The sequence below is a fragment of the Malaclemys terrapin genome, chromosome 12 (genome assembly GCF_027887155.1).
Source record: "Malaclemys terrapin pileata isolate rMalTer1 chromosome 12, rMalTer1.hap1, whole genome shotgun sequence".
NCBI lineage: Eukaryota > Metazoa > Chordata > Testudines > Emydidae > Malaclemys > Malaclemys terrapin.
In genome coordinates this window covers 32,641,914-32,669,128 of record NC_071516.1, presented here as the reverse complement: position 1 = coordinate 32,669,128, position 27,215 = coordinate 32,641,914, and the positions used below count along the sequence as shown (strand labels likewise).

General features: G+C 48.6%; 1 protein-coding gene across 2 annotated transcripts in view; it reads right to left on the bottom strand.

The window, feature by feature from the left end:
* LOC128846629 (fer-1-like protein 4) overlaps positions 1-27,215 on the bottom strand; it is a 144,901-nt gene that overhangs the window by 111,223 nt on the left and 6,463 nt on the right. Inside the window, exon 1 of one of the 2 annotated variants that reach the window (XM_054045861.1) lies at positions 511-652. The exons of the other annotated variant lie outside the window; for it this stretch is intronic. Coding sequence (XP_053901836.1) covers positions 511-589 — 79 coding nt within the window. The 5' untranslated portion in view covers positions 590-652. Of the gene's footprint in view, positions 1-510; positions 653-27,215 lie in introns of those variants that run through there. 2 annotated transcript variants of the gene reach the window in all.

Sequence of the window (27,215 nt, the reverse complement as noted above, 5' to 3'; positions counted from 1 at the left end):
ATCCTGGGCAGAGGGCAGAAGATAGAAACTGGCCAGGCCCTGTCATAGACCTCTGCACATCGGCTACCGACCCCACTGCACACTGGCTCCCGGGGGCCTCCCCCCGGCACGGACCAACATCCTCCCCTTCCCCCCCCCCCGCACACCGGACACCCCACTGGCTACCAACTCCCCCTGCGCACCAGCACCCAGCCCCCCCCCGGCTACCAACCCCCCCGCGTCCTGGCACCCAGCCCCCCCCCGGCTACCAACCCCCCCGCGTCCTGGCACCCAGCCCCCCCCCGGCTACCAACCCCGCCCCCGCGTCCTGGCACCCAGCCCCCCTACCACCTCCCCGCCCTGCACACCGGCACCCAGACTCCCTCCCCCGGCTACCAACCCCCAAGTGTCCCGGCACCCAGACCCCCCCGCCCAGCCACCAATCCTCCCTGTGGACCGGCCCCCAGACCCCCGGACCCGGCTCGCTTGCGCCCCGCGCGGGGCTCTGTCCGCCCGACCCCCGCGTCGCACCTCGGAAGCTGAGCTGCACCTGCCGCTCCCCGGCCCCTGGCAGCTGGGTGACCCGCTTCACGCTGACACTCAGCGCCATGCTGCTGCCGCCGGCCCCGGCCCCGACCCCGGCCCGCTCCTGTGCTGCGCTGCGCCCGGCCGGTCCCGGCCCGGTCCCTCTGACTCACCGCCGGGACGCGCCCAGCAGGTTGCGCCGCCTGTTCCCCACCCGGAAAGTACACATGGCCCTGCCCTGCCTGCCCCTCGCCCGCGGCCACCTGCCCCTGGCAGCCTGCACTCACCCCAGCTGCCCTTCGCAGCCTGCACTCACCCCAGCTGCCCCTCGCCCCCCCCCCGCACCCCCGCACTCACCCCAGCTCCCTGCACACACCCCCAGCACCTCCGCACTCCAACATTCACCCCAGCACCCTGCACGCTCCCCTACACCCTGCACTCCCACACTCACTCTGGCATGCCAACACTTACCCCCACTCACACCGGCAGCCCCCCCCCCGCACTCCCCCCACTCTAGGGCAGATCTTGTAGAAAAACATTTTGAATGAAAAATTGACAGTGATGGAGAATCCACCATGACACTTGATAAATTGTTCCAATGGTTAGTTACTCCGACTGTTAAAAATGTACACCTTATTTCTAGTCTGAATGTGTCTAGTTTCAATTTCCAGCCATTGGACCGGGTTAGACCTTTCTCTGCTGGATTAAAGAGCCCATTATTAAATATTTGTTCCCTTCTCTTTGTTAAGTTAAAAGATTGAGCTCTTTGAGTCTATTACTATAAGGCAGGTTTCTAATCCCTTAATCATTCTCATGGCTCTTCTCTGAACCGTCTCCAATTTATCAACATCCTACTTGAATTGTGAGCACCAGAACTGGACACAATATTCCAGCAGCAGTCGCACCACAACCCCCAAATCTTTTTCAGTCACTGCTTCCCAGGATAGCATCCCTCATTCTGTAGTATGGCCTTGTGATGGGGTATACAAACCCCACACTGGGACCAAGGGGTTAAAGGACAGCGCTTGGCCAAGCTAGCCCTCCAACCCTCCAGCCCTCCACCTCCAACCCTGCAGAGCACACGCCAGCTGGAGACAGGGTTGAAAAGGGAGCAAACCCAGCTGAGAAAGTGGGAGGGACAGGCCTACCCTGGAGGTTCCTGCCAAAAGGAGCTAGAAATGCCTCCCTGAAGTACCAGGACTGTATGCTGAGCCCAGTTAGGATTGCTGGTCTGGTTTCCTTTTTCCTTATCTGGGACCAGAAGCGGAGGGGGCAGTGGTAGGAAGCGATGCAGGGAGCGTAACTCAGGGGTCTACTGATCCTCCTAGGACCCTAGGTTGAGCCCGGTAGAGTGGGCATGCTTGGGCTCCCCTATCAATACTCCGATGACTGAGTGGATGCTAATCACTAGGCCACCCAGCCCACTGAGGACACTACTACAGGCTTACATGATTCGCTCCTAGATGTACACATTTATATTTAGCCCTATTAAAACGCATATTGTTTGCTTGTGCCCAGTTTACCAAACCAAACCAGAGCATCTGAATCAGTGATCTGTCCTCTTCATTATTTACCATTCTCCCAATTTTTATGTCATCTGCAAATTTATCAGTGATGATTTTATGTTTTCTTCCAGGGCATTGAGAAAAATGTTAAATAGTGTAGGGCCAAGACCCAATCCCTGCAGGCCCCAGCTGGAAACACAGCCACTTGATGATGATTCCACATTTGCAGTTACATTTTGTGACCTATCAGTTAGCCAGTTTCTAATCATAGAAGATTAGAATTGGAAGAGACCTCAGGAGGTCATCTTGTCCAACCCCCTGCTCACAGCAGGACCAACCCCAACTAAATCAGCTCAGTCAGAACTTTGTCATGCTGGGCCTTAAAAACCTCTAAGGATGGAGATTCCACCACCTCCCTAGGGAACCCATTCCAGGGCTTCACCACCCTCCTAGTGAAATAGTGTTTCCTGATATCTAACCTAGACCTCCCCCTCTGCAACTTGGGACCATTACTCCTTGTTCTGTCATCTGCCACCACTGAGAACAGCCGAGCTCCATCCTCTTTCAGGTAGTTGAAGGCTGCTATTAAATCCCCCCTCACTCTTCTCTTCTGCAGACTAAAGAAGCCCAGTTCCTTCAGCCTCTCCTCATAAGTCATGTGCCCCGGCCCCCTAATCATTTTCGTTGCTTTCCACTGGACTCTCTCCAATTTGTCCACATCCTTTCTGTAGTGGGGCCCCCAAAACTAGACACAATACTCCAGATGTGGCCTCACCAGTACCGAATAGAGGGAAATAATCACTTCCCTCGATAAGAACATAAGAACGGCCATACTGGGTCAGACTAAAGGTCCATCCAGCCCAGTATCCTGTCTACCGCCAGTGGCCAATGCCAGGTGCCCCAAAGGGGCAATTGGTAATGATCAAGTGATCTCTCTCCTGCCATCCATCTCCACCCTCTGACAAACAGAGTCTAGGGACACCATTCCTTACCCATCCTGGCTAATAGCCATTAATGGACTTAACCTCCATGAATTTATCTAATTCTCTTTTAAACCCTGTTATTGTCCTAGCCTTCACAACCTCCTCAGGCAAGGAGTTCCACAGGTTGACTGTGCGCTGTGTGAAGAAGAACTTCCTTTTATTTGTTTTAAACCTGCTGCCCATTAATTTCATTTGGTGGCCCCTAGTTCTTATATTATGGGAACAAGTAAATAACTTTTCCTTATTCACTTTCTCCACACCACTCATGATTTTATATACCTCTATCATATCCCCCCTCAGTCTCCTCTTTTCCAAACTGAAAAGTCCTAGCCTCTTTAAACTCTCCTCATATGGGACCCGTTCCAAACCCCTACTCATTTTAGTTGCCCTTCTCTGAACCTTTTCTAGTGCCAGTATATCTTTTTTGAGATGAGGAGACCACATCTGTACACAGTATTCAAGATGTGGGCGTACCATGGATTTATATAAGGGCAATAAGATATTCTCCGTCTTATTCTCTATCCCTTTTTTAATGATTCCTAAATCTTGTTTGCTTTTTTGACTGCCGTTGCACACTGCTTGGACGTCTTCAGAGAACTATCCACGATGACTCCAAGATCTCTTTCCTGATTAGTTGTAGCTAAAATAGCCCCCATCATATTATATGTATAGTTGGGGTTATTTTTTCCAATGTGCATTACTTCACATTTATCCACATAAAATTTCATTTGCCATTTTGTTGCCCACAGTCTGCTTTGGTCTTAACTATCTTGAGCAGTTTAGTATCATCTGCAAACTTTGCCACCTCACTGTTTACCCCTTTTGCCACATCATTTATGCTGGCAATGCTCCAATGTGCCAATAATGTGTGCCATCTTAATTTTATATCTTTCTAATTTTTTAATCAAAAAGGAATATGAGACCAAGTCAAACACCTTACAGAAGACTTATTATTTCAACACTACCACCTTTATCAACCACATTTGTAATCTCATCAAAAAAGCTATCAAGTTAGATTGACAGGATCTATTTTCCATAAACCCATGTTGATTGGCATTAATTACATTACCCTGAGACATTCTGTGCTCCAAAGCAACACCCTGGCACTCCCATATTCACCACTGTAATAGAATTGTATGTTTTGTACAATGTATGCCTGTGAGGTATCAGTCTAAAAGTCTTGATCTGTTGAACATTAATATCCTGTTGGCTTGTATATGCTGTCACTGGAGGGAAGTTACGAAGTTTTGCTATGTGTATGTTACTGGAATATGTTGTAAGGTTGGAAACACCCACAACCAGCCTTTTAGGTACAACAATGGAGAGGCCAGATAGCATTGGTGGCCCATTAAGGGGAATACACAGACTCACAGAGAGAGCACATAGACAACGGAGACTGCTTGACTCATGTCACAGCAAAAGCTCTTTCCAGCAACCTGGAAGAAGCTATAGAAGGGGGAAGTGACATCATCACTTGGCCTTACTCCCCCCCACAACTCAACACCTGAAAACATGTCTAGAGAACAGACTGAACTGGGGAGGTGGTGCCAAGTTGGAAAGGAGAATCCCAGCTTGTGTATTAAAGGAACTATACCACCAGGGTGAGACACGGCTTGATTTAAATCCTGCCTAGTTTATAGAACTCAGATGGTGATTTTACTTTTTATTTCTTAGGTAACCAACTTTGATCTTTACATTTATTATTTATAATTATTTCAAATCTACCTTGCTGTAGTTAATAAATCTGTTTTCTATTTCACCTAAACCAGTGGGTTTTACTTGAAGTGCATTGGAAATCTGCTCAGTGTACAAAAGCTGGTGCACATCCACTTTCCTTTGTAGAAGTGGTGGACCGGGTAATAAACTTACGCTGCTCAGGCTTCTGACCAGGGTAGGACAGTACAGCTCTGGGGTCCCAGGCTGGGGAGAACTGCCTGGAGCCTCTTTATTGTCAGTTCATGAGTGGCTGGAGAAAGCATTCCTGTAACTCAGCTGGGTGTGTCCCTTCCTGTGGATGTCTGTGTAAGTGCAGAACCTGGAGAAGTTTGCAGCTTGTCACAGCATCAGTGTGAAAGGGAGCCCATGTTGGTATGCCAGAGGGCTGAGCAATACCCCAGTTCCATGTTGCACCCCGGGGAACCCGTCACATACCCTCCTTTAATTCTTTATTTAACTGAGTACCAGGGCTGGAGCACCCATGGAAAAAAAATAGTGGGTGCTCAGCACCCACCGGCAGGCTCCAGCTCCAGATCCACCTCCTACCCAGCGCCTCCCGCTGGTGGTGGGCCCTGTCGATCAGCCTCTCCTTCCCCCCCCCCCAGCTCCTCCCATCCGCTGAGGATCAGCTGTTCAGCGGTGGGCAGGAGGCACTGGGAGGGGAGGAGCAGGGGCAGGAAGAGGTAGAGTGAGGGCGGGACTGGGAGGTGCGTTGGGGGGACATCCCCAGATGCTGTGGAATGGAAGGGGTAGGACCAGCCCCTTCCAGCCCCTGGGACACTGCTCTGCAGCATGGTGGGCTGGTGGCTGCCTGAGAGAGCCTGTCTGGGGAGATGGCTTCTGCTCCCTGCCTAGACTCAGGTGCTGGGGATCAAGGGTGATCAAGCTGGAGCCCCTCTCCCCCCTGGTATGTTTCCAGCTCACTCAACCATGGTCCCCAGCAGCTGAGCCCGGGCAGGAAGCGGAAGCCACCTCCTCCCCAGATGGGCTTTTTCAGTTAGCCACTGGAAGGGGCTGGCGTTAGAAGTGGCTCCATCCCACCAGGGAGAGCGGTGGAACATGCCGGTCGGGGGGGGGGGGCGCAGGTGCAGTGGGAGGACAGAGCGCCCCTCTCCCCAGGCAACGTTCAGCAAGGAGAGTGTGGTGGCCCTGGGCTGGGCGCAGAGGAGTTGGCGGGGGGGAGGGGAGGAGGGAGACACGTGACCTCCAGTGTTATCTCCACTTTTGATCATGCACCTCCCTGCCAGTATAGGGAGGCACCAGTCATCTATGGCCAGGGCATACTCAGGGGAGGGGGCAGAATGGGACAGAAAGAAGTGGGGTAGGAAGGGGTGGGGATGGGGCCTTGGGGAAAGGGGTAGAGTGGGGGTAGGGCCTGGGACGGAGCATGGGTGGAGCACCCCCTGGGAAATCAAGTGCCAAGACTTACTGAAAAATCAACATTAATGATCCAGCAAGTTCATCAGCCAGCTTTTGGATGCAAGTTATCTGGACCTGCTAATTTAAAAATGACTAACTTTAGTAACTTCTGTTTAACATCCTCCAGAGATAGTAGTGGAATGAAAAAAAGGTTTTATCATTACAATATAAGATTATATCATCTACTTTTCCCCCAAATATGGAACAGAAATATTTATTGAATATTTCTGCCTTTTCTGCTTTATTATTGATAATTCTACCATTTCCATCTAGTAATGGACCAATACCATTGTCAAGATTCTTCTTGTTCCTAATATATTTTAAAACAGCTCCTTATTGTTCTTAACTCTTCTGGCCATAGACTTCTACTTGTGTCCTTTTCCTTCCCTTATCAATTTTCTACAATTCCTAACTTCTGATTTATAATCATTATAGTCAACTTCCCCTTTCTTCCATTTGTGATATATATTTTTTTAATAGCTGCCTTTATTCTGCCTCTTAACCAGATTGTTTTTTTACCCAGTACAGCCTTCTTCCTTGATTGTAGGATTCTGACTTTTTGGGCATCTAGTAATATATATATTAGTTGGCCTGGACTTGAACATTACAAATGTGACCAAGTCATGAGCACTTGAATCTACACTGCCATTAATTTTTAGTTCTGTGATCAGTTCTTCTTTATCTGTCACAACAAGGCCTAATAAAGATTTCCTGTGCTGGCTGCGTTAGGAGTTAGGAAATTGGCAGTATGAGACCTCCAGAATTCCTCACTCAGATTGAAGTTTCCCATGATCACACAGCTTTTTTCCCTATACATTGTAGATAGGTACATAAGGAGCAGGGATCCTGTTCCCAGTGTGATCTGGGGTCTGTAGCAGACTCCAGCTAATACCCCATCTTTTTCTGTTAGGACATTGATCCATAACCATTTCAAGATTATTTTTCTTCTGAGTTATCAGTGACTCAGAAACAGATAATGCAATTTTGACAGAGTGGCGCCCGCTGCCCCTTCTCTTTTGCCCATTCAGTCTTTCCTAAATAGGTTACAACCATTGATTTTAACATTCCAGTTGTGTGAATTATCCCACTAGGTTTCAGTAATACCCATTTGATTGAATTTATGTTCATAAATGAGCAGCTCCAGTTCCTCTTGTTAGTTACCCAGGCTCCCAGCACTGGTGTACAGCCAGAATTGCCTCTCTTCATGTCTTTCAACTCCTTGATTAATTTTGTTCTCCACATCTTAAATGTATCAGGGATGGTCTAGACAGTATTTGGTCCTGCCATGTGGGCAGGGGACTGGACTCGATGACCTCTCGAGGTCCCTTCCAGTCCTAGAATCTATGAATCTTGATTTTGTGCTGAGTGCTCATATCTTCCCTCTTTTTACCCTCCCCTTTTGCTATTAGTTTAACCCTTTCCTGGCTACTCTACCCAGCCTGACCCCGAGGAGACTGGATGGCCTCTTCGACAGTAGAGGGGGGACCAAACTATACAGCCCCTTCTCCCCATAGAAGGTGGATCAATGTTCCACAAAACCCAAACCCTCCACCACTGACGTAGCCAGCAGTTCACTTCCCGCCTCTTCTGCCTTCCTTCCCCTGTGGGACAGGATTAGGAAAGATCTCAGAGACGATCGCTTGGACACTCTTCTTCTTCAGCATGCTTCCAAGTTCCCTGACATCATCCACCATCTGCGAGATATGCCGCAATGCAGTGTGATTAGTGCCGTAGGAACCATCACCAATGGATCCTGGCCCCTTGACTTCAGACGTCCATCCAATCTTAGAGTGATGTCAGAGAGGCCAGAGTAGAAAGCAACTGGGGCTCCTTAGCCTTCCTGAACCTCTGTCTGGAGCAGCCCTCTCGGGGCATTTAGTGCCAGCAGGGTCACTAGCCAGAGTGCTGGAGAGAAGCAGAGTCTGGCTGCATGTACTAGTGAGGACACAATGGCTGTGATTAAAATTATATCATGGGCTTCCCATTCCATGGCGCTGCCAAGGTTGCTATTTCTGGGTGTTTGCAATAGGGACAGTGCCCCTTTAAGACAAAAGGCAATGCTCCACCTCCCAAGCCTCTGGCATCCCTTTGTGTATCCGTTTCAATAGTGCTGCACCATTATGGCCTGTTCTCGCAAAATTCTGCCCAGAAATGCCAGTTGTGATTGTGTTCCAAATGCGCTCGGCGACAGAGCTCCAATGTCACAGCACCTGCTACTTCCTACAGGCTTCTGAGGAAGGTTTGACTGATTCTCCAGGCTTTTGGCCATGCTGCTGCTGGGAAAAGCCTGTTAGTCAGGGACCAACTAATCATCAGCAGACTATCTCCCAGGCATCGGCTGTGCTCACCCCTCAAACATGAATGCTCGGAACACATGTTCAGTTTCTCGAGCCCTGGCGGAAGGGCGCGGCTCACCTGGCCATCGACTTTGTTCTCAAAAAGAGCATGTTGAGGCCCACAGCTTAGCCAGCATTTCTGAGCATGGTTCTCTGAGAACCCTCACCCAAAATTAGCTGGGACCCTGTGATGCTTCTGCTGCTATGCTGCCACACTGGCCTTCTGGTGAGTCTGTTACACGTGGCTAGACCACTCCAGCACATGACACATAGGCACGTCATTTATAATCGGCACCAAGCAATTGTTTCACAGGTGCGCCTATGATACTACGTTAAGATCTAGGGAGCCAGGGCCCTCTGTATTGCCAATCCTAAGTGTTCAAAAATCAGAAGACTGGCTTCAAAATCATTGGATTTTTAAACTAATCCAGTGGGGTACTTGTTATAGGCTGGCTGGGTTTCCAGGGTCATGTTTTCAAGTGTTTCTCCAGATTCAAAAGGGCTAAAAAAATGTTAATGAAAGCTTAGGGTCTCACCTAATCACCTGACTCCAGAAGCTGGGGCTTGAAGAAAAACACCAGCTATCATGAGACTTCTGCTACAAGTGAATTGGCAATGCTGCTATTCAGGAGAACTACAATTAGCTCCTAACAGAGCAAGCCACCTTCTACCTTTGCCTGTTGTCAGAGCCCCCAGTCTTTTCTGGAGCGATATCTAGTGGCAGAACCATGTAACTGCAAGTAAATCATTACAGATCCCTTCACCTCAGTGGGCACGTCAGTGCTAAAAAATGGTGTCTTTACTAAGGGGCAGCTAATGCAAGTGAGCTGTTCTGAGGTAAAGGCACCGTGAAGACCAGGTACTTTCATTTTAGCCTGAGGTAAACTCATTGTGGTCAGCCCTGGACTGTTTACCTTATGCTAAAAGGAAAGTGCCTGATCTTCACTGTGCTGACCTCAGGTTAGCTCACACGCATTAGTTACCTTGAGGGAAAAATCACCTGTGTTAGCCATGAAGCCAAGACCTTAATGGGCAGAGCTATTACCGTTATTGCTCAGGGGGGTGGCCAACTGTATAAACACACAAATCCAAACACCCTTGCCTCACCCCTTCCTTGAGACCCCACCCACTTGCTCCATCCCCTCTACCTCCATTGCTTGCTCTCCCCCACTCACAGATGTTAGGGAGCTTATTCCTTCACCATCTCACTTCCCTGGTCCTTCTCGCATGAACAGAGAGCAACAATACCCAAAGTCCAAAGGCGCAAACAATTTGATGTTTATTGGGGTGAACTTCCAGCAAGCATAATTCCAGTTTCCTTCCTTAGTATTCCCCTTCCCAGCTTTGATACCACAGAGCCTTGCCTGTCTCCCTGTTCCCATTCCCCCCCCCCTTAGCAAAACATGATTCCAGTTCCCCCACCCCCAGTCCCTGTTTCCATAAGAATAAGCCCCCTAACAACTCACTTTCACCAGGCTGGGGCTTGGGGTTCGGGCTCTGGGCTGGGGAGTAGGACCAAGGGGTTAGGAGTGTGGGTGAGGCTCCAGGCTGAGCCTGGGGCAGGGGATTGGGATGTGGGGGGGGGTTGTGGGGTTCAGACTCTGGGAGGGAGTTTGGGTGGGGGAGGGGGCTGGGGCAGGGGGCTGGAGTATGGGAGGGGTGTGACGTTATTGATATAATCTGGGACCGTATAGATCATTGTTGCAACCAAGGTCCTGTAGTGGCACCCAAATCTTGTATAAAGGGGATCAAATGGGGTGTCTAAGACAAGGTTATGGTTTACTGGTTATGATTATGCTGTCTATATGTGTGTATCAATTTTGTAGTTGAAGTTATGAATATTGGCTCTATACTGTCTGTATTTCAAACTTATGCTATGCTGCTGCGTGATTTCCCAGACAAACTGGTGTTAGCTCTGCCTAGCCTGCTTGATGGCCCATTAAGGACTATCAGCTATACAATGGACCCATTGAGAGAAGGCAAATATTCCTTGAGACTCAGCAAAGTATGCAGGAACTTGCCCATGTGACTCCAGACTCCATTTTGCTGTAATTTTCCACAGTAAGAACAAAGAGGTTCTTACACCTGGAAAAGACTATATAAGGCTGATGCCTCATCTCCATCTTGTCTTCAATCCTGCTTCATACCTCTGGAGGAACTTTGCTACAAGCTGAAGCTTTGAACAAAGGACTGAGGACCCATCCCAGCGGGGGATGTATTCCAGAGACTTGATTTAAACCTGCAGTTTATTCTATCGCTGCTGCAAGCCTGAACCAAGAACTGTGCCATTACTGTATGTAATTGATTCCATTTAACCAATTCTAACTCTCATCTCTATCTTTTTCCTTTTATGAATAAACCTTTAGATTTTAGATTCTAAAGGATTGGCAACAGCGTGATTTGTGGGTAAGATCTGATTTGTATATTGACCTGGGTCTGGGGCTTGGTCCTTTGGGATCAGGAGAACCTTTTTCTTTTACTGGGTATTGGTTTTCATAACCATTTGTCCCCATAACGAGTGGCATTGGTGGTAATACTGGGAAACTGGAGTGTCTAAGGAGATTGCTTGTGAGACTTGCAGTTAGCCAGTGGGGTGAGACCGAAGTCCTCCTTGTCTGGCTGGTTTGGTTTGCCTTAGAGGTGGAAAAAACCCCAGCCTTGGGCTGTAACTGCCCTGTTTGAGCAATTTGTCCTGAGTTGGCACTCTCAGTTGGGTTCCGCCAGAACTGCATTGTCACAAGGGGGTGAGGGGTGCAGGCTCTGGGAGGGAATTCGGGTGCAGGCGGGGGCTCTGGGCTGGGTCAGGGGTGCAGGAGGGGGTGTGGGCTGCAGGCTCTGGGAGGGAGTTTGGGTGAGGGAGGGGGATCAGGGCTGGGGGTTGGGGTGCGAGAGGGGATGAGGGGTGCAGGCTCCGTCCGGGAGGCTCTTACCTGGGGCGGCTCCCAGGCGGCAGTGCAGTAGAGCTAAGGCAGGCTCCTTGCCTGCCCTGGCCACGTGCTGCTCCCAAAAGCAGTTGGCATGTCCCTGGGTGAGGGGGGCATGGGCTCTGCGCACTGGCCATGCCCACAAGCACCACCCCTGCAGCTCCCATTAGCTGCAGTTCCTGGCCAATGGGAGCTGCGGAGTTGGTGCTGGGGGCAGGGGCAGTGCGCGGAGCCACCTGGCCTCCACCCCAGGGGCTGCAGGGACTTGCCGGCTGCTTTCAGGAGCAGGGCAAAGCCGGGGTAGGCAGGGAGCCTACCTTAGCCCTGCTGCACCACCGAACTTTTAGCGGCTTAAAATCTCCCGATTTGGCTCCCATTTGGCCAGGAGATAGAGCCTGATTCCAGGAGATTCCCGGCAAAACCGGGAGGGTTAGCAACCCTATAATGCTGAGCAACCCCAGGCCCCCAGCAGCTTCCTGCTGTAAAGAATCTGATACAGGAATGGGGGTGGGGAGAAACTGCACTGTGTGTGGGGGCCAGTCCCAAGGGCCAAGGGTCAGTCTCCCCTGACATCAGGAGCTGGCTGGCTCATTCTGAGCTAGCCTCAGTGCTGGATGGCCACTGTGACCGTGGCCACGGGGAGGAACAGCTCCACAACATCAGAGGCAGCCTGAGCCCCAGGGCTTAGCCCATTTCTCACAGCAGCTCCCTCCGGAGACCAAAATATTCCAGCTTTGGGCAAACACCCACAAGGTACAAATAGGGCATCTGGAAGACACAAAATGACTGCGGCCTAATTACACGCCCAGAGCTGGCCTCCCTGGGGGATGTGGCCTGCACCATGCCCCAGTCCTTGCCACCAGCTAGGAATGTCATTTCTAAATGCACTGGGCTACACCCAATTCCTCAGTGGGCTGTGAGTAACTCATTTTTCTGGTCGCTGCCAGTTACAAGTTTATTTTTGAATGGGGTTAGTTCAACGTGAAAAGCCTTCAATTTGGGGCACCCTTTTCCCATTTTTTTAATTGAAACAAATTTTAAAACAAAAAGTCACTTCAGAGCAAAACAGTTTGAATTTTTCTAATTTTTCTCATTTTGTTTTATGGATTTTTTGACTGAAACACTTTGGGGAATTTGACCGGAGCTCGCACACTTTCCGATTGCCCCAAATCTGCATTGTACACAGAGGCCAGGCCTGACCGCCCTTCCCTCTAGTTTCCACCTCCTGTGCTGGATCGTCATTGTCACCAGGCCACTGGAGATGCACCACCCTGAGTGCCGGTCATGCTCTCCCCCTCCTCTCACCTGCTTTCCCATCCAGAGCCTGGCCTTGAGGCTAGCAGTTAAGGAATGCCAGCAGCAGCACAGCATAGTCCGTCATAGGTAAACAGTCCTGCTCAGCATACACGGAGCTGCCCATTCCTCAGGAGTGAATCATCCTGCGGGTGGCCTGTGGTTATTTCCTTTTATTCTTTTATTGCACAAGCACTTCCTGGAACGCCACAAAAGCAATGCCAAGGCCTGTGGCTGTCACCTGCAGTAGGGAAATAACGGCACTGGCAGGAGTGCCTGTGGCGCCCCCTCCAAACCAGGCAGGGGAGCAGCACAGAAGGTCTGGTCTATACCCAAACTGGCACCAGTTTCCCGAACCTGATTGAGCCAACCTGGTGCCAGTCCGCGTGTGAATACACCGGGGTTGGTCTGTACACAAGCTAGCACTAGACGAACGAAATCAGTTTTAATTGACACCAGCTGCTGTGCCGGTGCCAGTCTGTGCAAGCTAGCTGTAAATGCAGCACCACTTGGGAAAGCAATTCAAGCTCAGCTTCTTTCCTGCTGGACTCTCCATTGGGTCCTGGCACAGATGCGAGTTGGTCCAATCCCGGACAATTCTGACTGTCCCTAATGCTGAGCAGGTAAAGGGGCAGGATCCTGCCTGGCCTGAACCCCCAGAGAGCAGCAGACCTTCTTTCTGAGAGGGCTGACAGAGCACTGTGGCCGTGCCTGTGATGCTGGCCAGGGGCGGCTCTATGTTTTTTCAGAGTAACAGCCGTGTTAGTCTGTATCCGCAAAAAGAAGAAGTGGGCTGTAGTCCACGAAAGCTTATGCTCTAATAAATTTGTTAGTCTCTAAGGTGCCACAAGTACTCCTGTTCTTCTTTCTATGTTTTTTGCCGCCCCATGCACGGCAGTCAGGCGGCCTTCGGCAGCGTCATGCCGATTCACTGGTCACGCCGATTCAGCGGCATGCCTGCGGGAGGTCCGCCGGTGCCGTGCCTTCAGCATCCCCACCGCCGAATTGCCACCGAAATGGTGGGACCGGCGGACCTCCCGCAGGCATGCCACCAAAGGCAGCCTGACTGCCGCCCTCACAGCGACTGGCAGGCTGCCCCCCGCGGCTTCCTGCTCCAGGCACGTGCTTGCTGCGCTGGTGCCTGGAGCCGCCCCGATGCTGGCTCCATGCTGGAATCACTGGGCCCCTGTGGTTTGTGCTGCTTTTCCAGTCTGGGCTGTAGCTACAGTGGCACTAGTGAGTGCCCGGACACCAGCACAGCATTGGCTAGGGCGGTATCAGTCTGGTAAGGGTACGGAAGGCAGTGATCTCACTGTCCCACTAGACCTGCTCCCACCGAGGGGTGCAGCGCACGAGCATAACATTGCAGCTTTCTGGCTTCATTCCTTCCCCAACCACCAAACAGGGCCGGCTCTAGGTTTTTTGCCACCCCAAGCAAAAAAAATTTTGGCTGCCCCCCCGTCCCACCCCTGGGCTCCTCGCCGCACCCCCCTGCCGCCCCAGCTCTGGGCTCCCTCATTCCTCCCCACCATTGCTCCCCACACACACCACCTGCCGCCCTAGCCCTGGGCTCTCTCCCCCCACCACCTGCACCCTCCTTCCGCCGCAGCCCTGGGTCACTGGTAACTCGCTCCCACGGCAGGTCATTCAGCGGGAATTTTAGATGTGCACAGAACACAGACAGGATTGGTTCCCATATGGTTACAGAACTGCAGTAAAGTGGAACAATTTTCAGCTTGTGTGATTGGAGGATATCTGGATGCATATTATAAGACTGTCCTACATAAATGAGGAAAAGTTGAGGTGCCTTTATTATTCTTTTCTTCCACTCTTTCTTTGGGGAATTTGCCAATGCAATATCACTGTCTTCCTTTTAAACAAGCAAACAAACAAAAAGGCAATGGCTGTTGAAAATACCAATTCCAGTCCTAATAACCACTGGGACACATTTCTTGCTCAATTTTATCCTACTTTTTCTACAGCAAGTTACAGTGGATCAGTATATTTGATTTGGGAGAAATGAAGTAACAGCTGCCCAAACTGAGCTTGAGCACTCCTGAATGTTGAGGTGTTCAAATCTGGAAGGCAGGTGCTGGGGGGGGGGAGAGAGGGGGCTGTGGCTCCGCAGGGGAGCACGGTAGCATGTATGCAGCAGTATGCCTGGCACTGCGTGGAGCCAGACACGCTGGTCTGAGTGGCACGGTAAGGGGGTTGGGGGGTTGGATGGGGCGGAGGTTCGGGGGGGCAGTCGGGGCAGGGAGAAGGGGGGGTTAAATGGGTCAGGGGTTTGGGGGGGCAGTCAGGGGACAGGCAGCGGTTGGATAGACATGGGAGTCCCGCGGGTTTGTCAGGGGACAGGTAGGGGATGGAGTCCTAGGGCGGAAATTGGGGGGGGTCTCAGGAGGGGGCAGTTGGGGACAAGGAGCAGACTCTCTTAATGGCTCTCCATGCGTCTCTGGACCCTCTCAGCTGTCGGGCTTGGACGGAAACATTGCCTGAGGGTAGTGAGAGAATGGGTTATCGGTGAGGTGGGGGTGGGCGTGAGCCCGGTCAATAGGGGCAACCCCTACCAAGATCTGAGCCTTTTCTCACACGCCCGTTAGCGCTCGACATTATGCTGTTTGGGACCCCTCTTTGAGGAAAGCCTCTGGATTGCAAGTCCAACCGCTACCTCCTCGTGGTGAGAGTCGGTAACTGGCTTGGATAGCCAGGCGGATTGCGGAGGACGAACCCACATCCCACATTCAGTGGGGTGTGGGACGGGGTTGGGCAGCCCCATATGGTGCCACATGGATGCCCCCCTGGTAAGGGTAGCCTCCCCCAGGTACGGGTTGACTCCCCCTGGTAAGGGTTAGATTCCCCCTGGTAAGGGTAGTCTCCCCCAGGCACGGGTTAGTTTCCCCCTGGAAAGGGTTAGTTTCCCCCAGGTACGGGTTAGTTTCCCCCTGGAAAGGGTTAGTTTCCCCCTGAGAAGGGTAAATCTTTTAGCTATGGAAAAAAGTAATTTATATTTTTATACCGGATTGGCGCTGGACTGGGTTAATAACGCCCCCGCTGTTGGCTTTGATGCCCCGGCTGACAGTGTTAAATATATTAGGGGTGTGATCAGGGTCGCTGGACCAATGGATAAAATGGTGTGGACTATAATGAAGTCTCATGAGCATGAGAGTGAGAATCAAGTCCTCCCAGTGGAGCATGGAGAGGAGGTAGAGGAGAATATTTGTGATGATCATGGTGAGGAGATTTTATCTATCTTACCGATGGTTTTTACAAGGGACACTTTTAATGATTTAACTATGGACAGTTTTAATCCAGATTTTAAGTATTTAAGTACATTTGATGATCCATATGTTAGGGAATCGGGATATCTTAATGCTCATTTAGTTAATGGGTCTAGTTTATTAAATAGTTTTAGACCAAGTACTGAATTTAATAGGGATCGTAATAAGGATCTTAACAGTACTGGTAGTAATATAAATATATTAGAAAGTAGTTCGTGGAAGGATGGGTTTTTTTATTTAGAGTATCCCGTTGATAGTTTTAATTGTCCAATATGTCCCCAGATATTACCAACATTTGGTAAATGGGCCAAACACATTAATGTGGTTCATAAAAGTAAAGCCATACGAGTTGTATGTAGTAAATGTGGAAAATCTTCTCAATATCATAATATCATAGAATCATAGAATCATAGAATATCAGAGTTGGAAGGGACCTCAAGAGGTCATCTAGTCCAACCCCCTGCTCAAAGCAGGACCAATTCCCAGCTAAATCATCCCAGCCAGGGCTTTGTCAAGCCGGGCCTTAAAAACCTCCAAGGAAGGAGACTCCACCACCTCCCTAGGTAACGCATTCCAGTGTTTCACCACCCTCCTAGTGAAATAGTTTTTCCTGATATCCAACCTGGACCTCCCCCACTGCAACTTGAGACAATTGCTCCTTGTTCTGTCGGCTGCCACCACTGAGAACAGCCGAGCTCCATCCTCTTTGGAACCCCCCTTCAGGTAGTTGAAGGCTGCTATCAAATCCCCCCTCATTCTTCTCTTCTGGAGACTAAACAATCCCAGTTCCCTCAGCCTCTCCTCATAAGTCATGTGCTCCAGACCCCTAATCATTTTTGTTGCCCTCCGCTGGACTCTTTCCAATTTTTCCACATCCTTCTTGTAGTGTGGGGCCCAAAACTGGACACAGTATTCCAGATGAGGCCTCACCAATGTCGAATAAAGGGGAACGATCACGTCCCTCGATCTGCTGGCAATGCCCCTACTTATACAGCCCAAAATGCCGTTAGCCTTCTTGGCAACAAGAGCACACTGTTGACTCATATCCAGCTTCTCGTCCACTGTGACCCCTAGGTCCTTTTCTGCAGAACTGCTACCTAGCCATTCGGTCCCTAGTCTGTAGCAGTGCATGGGATTCTTCCGTCCTAAGTGCAGGACTCTGCACTTGTCCTTGTTGAACCTCATCAGGTTTTTTTTGGCCCAATCTTCTAATTTGTCTAGGTCCCTCTGTATCCGATCCCTACCCTCTAGTGTATCTACCACGCCTCCTAGTTTAGTGTCATCTGCAAACTTGCTGAGAGTGCAGTCCACACCATCCTCCAGACCATTAATAAAGATATTAAACAAAACCGGCCCCAGGACCGACCCTTGGGGCACTCCGCTTGAAACCGGCTGCCAACTAGACATGGAGCCATTGATCACTACCCGTTGAGCCCGACGATCTAGCCAGCTTTCTATCCACCTTACAGTCCATTCATCCAGCCCATACGTCTTTAACTTGGCGGCAAGAATACTGTGGGAGACCGTATCAAAAGCTTTGCTAAAGTCAAGGAATAACACATCCACTGCTTTCCCCTCATCCACAGAGCCAGTTATCTCATCATAGAAGGCAATTAGGTTAGTCAGGCACGACTTCCCCTTCGTGAATCCATGCTGACTGTTCCTGATCACTTTCCTCTCCTCTAAATGTTTCATAATTGATTCCTTGAGGACCCGCTCCATGATTTTTCCAGGGACTGAGGTGAGGCTGACTGGCCTGTAATTCCCCGGATCCTCCTTCTTCCCTTTCTTAAAGATGGGCACTACATTAGCCTTTTTCCAGTCATCTGGGACCTCCCCCGATCGCCATGAGTTTTCAAAAATAATGGCTAATGGCTCTGCAATCTCACCCGCCAACTCCTTTAGCACCCTCGGATGCAGCGCATCCGGTCCCATGGACTTGTGCACGTCCAGTTTTTCTAAATAGTCCCGAACCACTTCTTTCTCCACAGAGGGTTGGTCACCTTCTCCCCATGCTGTACTGCCCAGTGCAGCAGTCTGGGAGCTGACCTTGTTCGTGAAGACAGAGGCAAAAAAATCATTGAGTACATTAGCTTTTTCCACATCCTCGGTCACTAGGTTGCCTCCCTCATTCAGTAAGGGGCCCACACTTTCCTTGATTTTCTTCTTGTTGCTAACATACCTGAAGAAACCCTTTTTGTTACTCTTAACATCTCTTGCTAACTGCAACTCCAAGTGCGATTTGGCCTTGCCACTACCCCAAGTGCATACCCAAGAAGGTGGATACCCCAATGAAGAGCCATACGTGCTCGGTCTGTGGGCTTGGTTTTCATACTAGATCTGGATTGAGCCAACACTGTAGACATAGACACCCTGCTGTGAGGAATGAGCAAAGAAAAGAAGATATGGCTGCTAAAAGTAAGATCAAAGAGGGATCGACTAGATCTCGTATATGGACCAAAGATGAGGTTGCGCAGCTTATACAGTTGGAAAGGAAATATATTGGGAAAAGGAATATAAATAAATGTATTGAGAGCGAGATGAGGACCAAAACGAATAAACAAATATCAGATAAAAGACGAGAATTAGCAAAGAAGAAGTTAGTGGTAACAGGAGATAGGGAGGAAGTGACTGAGGTAGAGGACATTAGAGTAAATATATTAGAAATTCCGCCCCCAAGAGAGAGGATTTTCCCACTAAAAGGACATCCAGAAGTGGATTTAGTGGAGAAAATATGTAAACGGGGAAAACAAAGTAGGGAGGGAAGAGAAATAATAAATAGTTTAGGGGAAATTGAAGGATTATTAAAGGAGGATTTAACAAAAGCTCTCGGATGGGCAATGTTGGAAAAATTATGTTATTCATTAGTAGAGGGAAAGGACCCTAGAAATGAAAGTCAAATAGAGTTGAGGAATAAAGGAAAAGGGAAGATGAGAAAGGAGGGGAGAAGGAAGCAATTTAATGCAATTAGGAGATATGCTACAAAGAAAGCTAAGTATAAATTCTATCAACAATTATTTGATAAGGATAGAAGAAGATTGACTCGCATTATAATGGGAGAGCCAGATAAGGCTAAGTGTGCTATCCCTATGAAAGAAATTGAGGAATACTATGTAAATATTTTGGGAACAATTGGACATGGTAATATGATAGGGTGGCCATCATCCACAGAGAATGCGGATAATGATATATTAATGAGTCCGATCTCTGTGGATGAGATTAGAATAGCTTTAAGAGAAATAAGAAAAGATAGTGCTCCTGGCCCAGATAAAGTAAAAGTGAGCAATTTGTGGGATATTTTTAATTTAGACTCCTTGATACTTACAAAAATTTTTAATATATGGTTTCTAAATAGACAGGTACCAGATGAATTTAAGAAAAATAGAACGATTTTAATACCAAAGACACAAGATGAGGAGGAAATGAAGAAGTTAACATCTTGGAGACCATTGACAATTGGGTCAGTTTGGATTAGAATCTATACCAAAATATTAGCAAAAAGACTGGTGGAAACAGTTAAGATATGTAGTAGACAAAAAGGGTTTATATCCGCCCCTGGGTGTGAGGAAAATATTGCTATATTAGATAATTTGATTAAAGGGGCTAAACGAAATGGGAATGAAATTGCAATAGTGTTCGTAGATCTGGCTAAAGCATTTGATTCTGTGGGACACGGACATATAATAGCCGGGTTGAGAAGATTTGGTATAGATGAACATTTTATAGATATTATTAGGGACCTTTATGATAATTGCACAACTAGGGTATGGGTGGGTGATGAAGTTACTGAGTCTATTTTAATTAGGAGGGGGGTCAAGCAGGGTGACCCGTTGTCCCCAATTTTGTTTAATATTGCTATGGATCCCCTTTTAACTAGATTAGAAGTAGAAGGAAGTGTTTTTTATGTTAAGGGTAATAGTGTCACGTCATTGGCTTTTGCCGATGATGTGGCAATTTTAAGTAGCTCATATAAAGGAATGATCAAAAATTTGGGTATCTTAGAGGAGTTTTGTAAAAATACTAATCTCTCTGTTAATGTGAAGAAAACGAAAGGCTTTCATATTTTAACTAAACATAAAACCTATGTAGTTAATCCTAAGGATAATTGGCAGATAGGGTCAGAGGAGATTGAATATGTTCAACCAGGGGATTTTGAAAAATATTTAGGGGCTAGAATAGATCCCTGGATAGGTGTAGGGGGACCGGTACTTAAAGAAAAATTGAAAGATTGGAGTGAGAATTTAATTAAGGCCCCATTAAAACTGGCCCAAAAAATATTAATTTTACAGACATACATCTTACCGAAGCTATTTTATAATCTTCTTTTAATAGAACCCCCTTTTAATCTTTTAGACGATCTTGATGTGTTAGTTAGAAAAATAGTTAAAGAGATTTTACATTTACCTCAGTGTACCACAGATGGGATATTTTATTCTAGAGGTAGGGATGGTGGTTTAGCTCTCACTAAGTTTAGTGTGCAAATCCCAAATATGTTAATTCGTAAATGGAGGAGACATATTGTCTCGAGAGATGATTGGATGGACCTATCTTATCTATATGCAGGAGAAAATCTTGTGGATAAAATATTGTCATTTAGTGCAGTAACATCTCATCCCAAGAAATGGAGGGAAGAGGAATTTTTAAGATGGTCGGAACTGAGATGTCAGGGAATAGGGATAAAATATTTAAAAAATGATTTAATTAGTAATTCGATTTTTAGAAACTCTAGTAAAGTTAAATCGTCAGCGTATATCGCAGCATTGCAGCTTAGGGCAAATATTTATCCTACTAGGGAGACATTAGCAAGAGGAAGAGGAGGTGTGAATGCTCTTTGTAGATGGTGCGGTAAAGTGCGGGAGACTGTTCCCCATATCTCAGGACAATGTTATAAGACTAAGAATGCTAGGATAAAAAGGCATAATAGAGTAGTGTCTGCAGTTGTAGATAAGGTTGGTAAATTAGGGTGGAAGGCAATGATAGAGCCCCATTTGAGAAATAGTAAGGGTGAGTTAAGAAAGCCGGATATTATATTTATAAAAGGAGATACAGCAGTGGTGGTTGATGTTACAGTGCGATGGGAGGATAATGCCGAAAGTTTGGAACAAGCCCACAGTGAGAAGGTGGCTTATTATCTTGAGTTAGAGGAAGAAATTAAAAACTTAACAGGAGGTAAAAATATTCACTTCTTTGGTTTTGTGCTTGGGGCGCGTGGCAAGTGGAGTGAAGGTAATAATGATTTGTTACAATTATTGGGAATGGACAGAAGTAAAAATTTTAAGGAGAGTATATGTAGACTTGTTTTATATTCCACTATTGGTATGATGGCTATATTCAGTGACAGGTAAAGATCCCGGAGTTTCCATTCCGTGTATCTTGCCAAAACTAAATTTTAGCTATTTTGGTTTCCATGCTCTAAATTTTCAAATTTTTAATATTGTTTTGAACATTAACATATTTAGTGTTATTTAATATCTGTCCTTCAATAGAATGGTTTTAACTATATAATAAATACTTATTAATGGATGAAATTCCAATTTAAATTATTAGTTTTTTTTTTTTTTAACTACTGGATGTGGATGCAGACTGGCTGCGTATAATAACCAGGAAAGGGCAGGTAGTCACGCCTGTACATAAATAGGGGGTGAGGTCCTGGGGGGCAGTTAGGGGCAGGGGTCCCGGGAGGGGGTGATCAGGGGACAGGGAGCAGCGGCGCTTAGATAGGGGGTGGGGTCCTGGGGGGCAGTTAGGGGCAGGGGTGATTAGGGGACAGGGAAGGTTGAATGGGTTAGGGTTTCTGTGGGGGGCAGTCAGAGGGAGTGGATGGTGGCAGGGTGGGGCTACCCTCCCTCCCTGTGGAGTGTCCTATTTTTTTAATGTTAAAATATGTTATCCCTACTAACAGTGCAGCTCTCCATTCACGGCAGGCTGCAGCATGAGCTCTCAGATACCTCACTCCCTCCCCCTCTTTCCTGTTGGTAGTGGCCAAGGGAATGCTGGGAAATGTAGTTCTTTCCCTGCTCCAGGGCTGGCTCTATAGGCAGGGAGCTAACCAAGGAACTACAGTTCCCAGGGCCCCCTGTTGGTTCTCAGCTCCCATGCTGGATCCCTGCCGCCTCTGCAAATGGGCTGCCCCAAGCACGTGCTTGCTTTGCTGGTGCCTAGAGCCGACCCTGCCACCAAACTCTCCCCCCAAGCACTTAATAGAAGCTGAGCTCTCCACGTCCCTAGATATAACCAGACTCTAGTGCCCCCTAGTGGGAAGCCATTTATTGTGACATTCCTTTTGTCACCTTTATCAGAGTTAGTAAAATTAAACATGAATCCCATAACCTGCTACATACGTCCCATTCTATCAGACCTACTGTTCACAGCGTGTTCATGGCTGGACAGCAACTCTTGTCACTCACTCGTAACGTGCTTGGCAACTAAGGTCTTTTCCTCTGGGAGGGTTGTTCTGTCAGGTCTTAGTATTGTACCAAGTCTTGCATATCCCTTCAGGCAGTTTGATGTTGGAGGGGGTGAGTTGACAGATGATCTACTTATTCCTGGATCTCTGGTGGGGTGGTGTTTTGAGGGTCTGTTCCAAAATTGACCTGGGTTTCTTCCATGTCCTGCTGATCCAGTCTCAGTGGAGGGCATATTTCACCATCCTTCACATCCATGTTTTGGTCTTGTGTTCATATGTGCAGTTTCAGTGAAACGTGCTCCTCCACTGCTAGGCTATATGAACAAGGATTCATCTCTTCAACGTAACTTGTTTGCAAGTGCATGATTTGTCCTGAGGAAATCATTTGGTCTTGACAGGGTCTCCGGTTGTAGTTCTGGGAAGTCTTTAGCTTGTTTGTCATACTAGCCTTTGGCCTTTGTGTCACTCTTCCTTTTTGCTCCTTCCACTACTGCCGGTTGCAGTGATGCTGAGGCTATCGGCACCAAGGGATGCACGCATCTTGGCATCAAGTGCTGTACTGGGTTGTTCTGTGCACTGTGTTTCTCCCTTCAGGAATAGCTTGCTACACATTTTCTTTACTTTGTGCAGATCTCTTTAATAGAACATAAAAGTGGCCACACTGGGTCAGCCCAAAGGTCTATCTAGCCCAGTATCCTGTCTTCCGACAGTTGCCAATGCCAGGTGCCCCAGAGGGAATGAACAGAACAGGTAATCATCAAGTGATCCATCCCGTTGCCCATTTCCAACTTCTGGCAACCACAGGCTAGGGACACCAAACAGAGTTTTAGCAATTTTAACTGCCAGTTCGGCTTTGTCATTTCCCTGTTGCTGGTATGGTGATGATATGATATGACTGAATTCCCATTACCAGATAAGTTGTAAAAACTCACTCCCAGCAAGTGAAATGGAATCTGTTATCTGAAACTACACGGCTTGGGATCCCGGGTCTGTGGAAATGCTTCATTGCTTTGACTGGGACAGGTCATGTAGTTCCCAGAAGTCTGACTAGTACAATAATGAGGTGGCTTCTGTGGTTTGTGTTGAAAGGTCCATTCCTCCTTTGCTCCAAGGTCTGTTAGGAACACTGCGCATTTTCATTGTCTGGTTTTGCTGCTTGGCCTGCATTTCCCCATATGAATCACAGCTGCTCACCAGCTCTCAGACATCCTTGGTCATGTTTGGCCAGTATATAGCATCTTTGGTTTCCCAGATACAGCCTTCTAGTCCAGGACGGTTCAGATGTGTTCTTCAGGGTGTTTTCTCTCAGTGATCTGGGTATGATGATTCTAGGACTAGATGCACAAAGGTACTTGGGTGCCTAACCCTCAGATTTAGGCACCTAAGTCCCATTTTTAGGTGCACTGCAATTCACAAAACTCCCTCTCAGCTGTCACCTATAGGCTCCTGTGTTTCTGCCTCTGGGCATGAGCACTGCTGCCTCTCTGCAGGCCCCCAGACACCTCAGCCCCAGACTGATCCAGGACCCAGGAGAAGCTAGGCAGGCAAATCCTATCCACCCTGCAGGCCCCAGCTGGTGGGCACACTCAGGGGCTGCCTACCTGCACAGGCACAAGTTGGTGGGGGCAGGGAGGGGTGGAATGAAGGAGGATGAAGAGAGACAAAAAAGGCTTTCCCTTAGCCCAGTAGTGAGGTGCTCAGCTGGGACATGGCAGACCATTGGTTCAGGTCCCCCATCTGCCTGGGGAGAAGGGTTTGAACAGCATCTGCCATCTTTCAGCTGAGAGCACTAAGCACTGGGCTGTAAAAGGACTCTGTCTTCCTCTGGCCCAATTAATATGTAACTGTTTAGTGGAGCCATGTCAGCAGGAGAGATTGCAGGAGCCCTTCCTCGGAATCTCTCTCTCGCCTACTGTCATAACTATAAAGGGAAGGGTAACAGCCCTCCTGAGTACAATACTATAAAATCCCTCCTGGCCAGAGACTCCAAAATCCTTTTACCTGTAAAGGGTTAAGAAGCTCAGGTAACCTGGCTGACACCTGACCCAAAGGACCAATAAGGGGACAAGATACTTTCAAATCTTGGTGGGGGGGAGGCTTTGTTTGTGCTCTTTGTTTTGGTGGTTGTTCGCTCTTGGGACTAAGGGGGACCAGACATCAATCCATGCTCTCCAAATCTTTCTGAACAAGTCTCTCATATTTCAAACTTGTAAGTAACAGCCAGGCAAGGCATGTTAGTTTTATCTTTGTTTTCTCAACTTGTAAACGTACCTTTTGCTAGAGTGTTTATCTCTGTTTGCTGTAGCTTTGAACTTAAGGCTAGAGAGGGTTCCTCTGGGCTCTTTGAATCTGATTACCCTGTAAAGTTATTTTCCATTCTGATTTTACAGAGATGATTTTTATCTTTCTTTCTTTAATTAAAAGCCTTCTTTTAAAGAACCTGATTGATTTTTCCTTGTTTTAAGATCCAAGGGGTTTGAATCGGTGTTCACCAGGGAATTGGTGGAAGAGTCTCCCAAGGCTACCCAGGGAGGGAAAGGTTTTTTGGCGGGAAAGGTTTTTTGGCGGGGAAGACAGAGTTTCCCAAATAACTCATAAATCATTTGGGTGGTGGCAGCAAAAGCAGATCTAAGCTGGTAGTTAAGCTTAGAAGTTTTCATGCAGGCTCCCACATCTGTACCCTAAAGTTCAGAGTGGGGAAGGAACCTTGACACCTACTGATGTTGTTCCACTTTCATTAAATACGATTTGGGCCAGAGACAATGAGACTCACTCTCCGGCCCAGCGGCTCGTGCCCTCACCTGAGAGAGAGGAGACCCCTGTTCAAACCCCTTCTCCTCAGTAGGCAGAGGGGGTCTGGACTACAGCCCAGGGCAGTATCCTAGCCACTGGACTAGGGATTGTAAGGGAGGCCCCCCCTGCTATTTTGCATGGAGTTAAGTGGCCTCTGAATACCCACCTGTGTTCCCTGCAGGGCTCAATCCTGTAGAGGTAAACATCATCTTCCCCCAGTTCATAGATCACAGCCAGAGACAGGTGCTCGCCTGCAGCCCTGGCTCCGGAGCCTCTCTCTCTCAGAGGAGTGGGGTTTTTAATACATCCCTCATCATCGTCCCCCACTGGCTAGCTTAGACATGCTGACTGTGTGGGTCACATGCTAAGGCGCCTCTCCCCATGCGTTGCACAGGGAGCCTAGTGTTGCTCCAGTGATTTTCTAGGCACTGAAAAGTTAGGCTCAGCATCACAATTCCTAAGTCCCTTTCTGGATCAAGGCTCAGCTGCCTTTATATACTATACTGTCTTGTACACTCACCTCATCTTGCTAGTTCTGGGGTTCTTGAGAGGCCAGGGGGGACTTTCCCTTGGTGTCTGGCCATCCTGACAGAAGGGCAGACGTGAGCACTTGTAAATCTTGTATCGGTTTGTCCTCGGATTCTGTCTAGCCATGCCTGGAAATTGGCATATAACACTGGCTTAGTTGCTAAGAACAAAAGAATAACCATACTGGGTCAGTCCAATGATCCACCTAGCCCAGTATCTTGCCATGGCCAGTGCCAGATGGTTCAGGGGGAATGAACAGAACAGGCAATCACTTGAGTGTTGCTTTCTATCAGGCTGAGGATAGATTCATGTCCAGTTGCCGTTTTTTCATGCCGCAAGGCAGGTCTGGGTAACAGGGCTGCCCAGAGGATTCAGGGGGCCTGGGGCAAAGCGAGGGAGTGGACATACTGCAGTGGCGGCGGCGGGTCCTTCAGTCGCTCCGCGTCTTCAGCAGCACTGAAGGACCCGCCAACGAAATGCTGCCAAAGACCCGGAGCGAATGAAGGGCCCCCCACCGCCGAAATGCTGCTGAAGACCGGGACCGCCGTTGGGTAAGTAAAACGGCACCTCTAGCCAGGAAAGGGATTCTTGGCCAAGGGTCGCGGGGCCTGGGGCCTGGGGAAAATTGCCCCACTTGCGCCCTCCCCCCCCCCCCCCCCCCGGGCGGCCCTGCTGGATAAGCACCCAGCTATGTACATCTCAATCCCTTTCTTGCAATGTGCATCTAAGTTGCAGTTCCAGTAGCATGTGCTTAAAGGCATATTGGGGCCTCTAGCAGTGACTTTTAAAAACTGCTCTCTAGCAGCTTATGGTCACCTTATACTTGAATGGTTTCTCATCCTGGAACACCTAGGAACAACAAGTATCGGCCAGACTTACAAGCAGGGGGACTATATACTAGATAATGAGCCCAACAGGAGCTCCCGGTGCAATGCTGTGGCCAAAAGGGGCCCTTGTTACAGGGGGTGAGATTCTGTGCTTGTGATGGCACCAGCCCCCTCCTCAGGGAATCTCCTGGGCCAGACATGACTTAGCCTTGAGCCTTTGAAGAACCCATTTTTGCCCTTGAAATGCTCAGACTCGATAGTTTTTTTAAGGGCAGGAGGGGTCAGTTTGATCATCTGCTCTTACCTCCTGTGGAACACAGGCCAGAGACCCTGCCCCAGGGTTCCTGCGGCCAGTCCAGAACGCCTGGTTGAGCCAAAGCAGAGCTTGTAGCAAGAGCCCTCTGATTTGGATTTAACCTGATGGAGAATTTACCCCGTCCCTGGGCAATCTGTTCCAATGACTGATTATCCTCACTGCACAAGCAACATCATATTTCCAGTTTCAATTTTGCTGACTTCAACTTCCAGCTGGTGGATCTCATTGTGCCTTTGTCTGCTAAATGGAAGAAACTTCAAGTACCGGAGAGCATCCTCCTCCGCTAGGCAGTGGGTACAGCACCGCCTCCCCTTCTCCTCCATATCAGAACAAGTGCCTGGACTCCTTTAGGCCTTGTCTTCAGTAGGAAAATGGTATATTGTT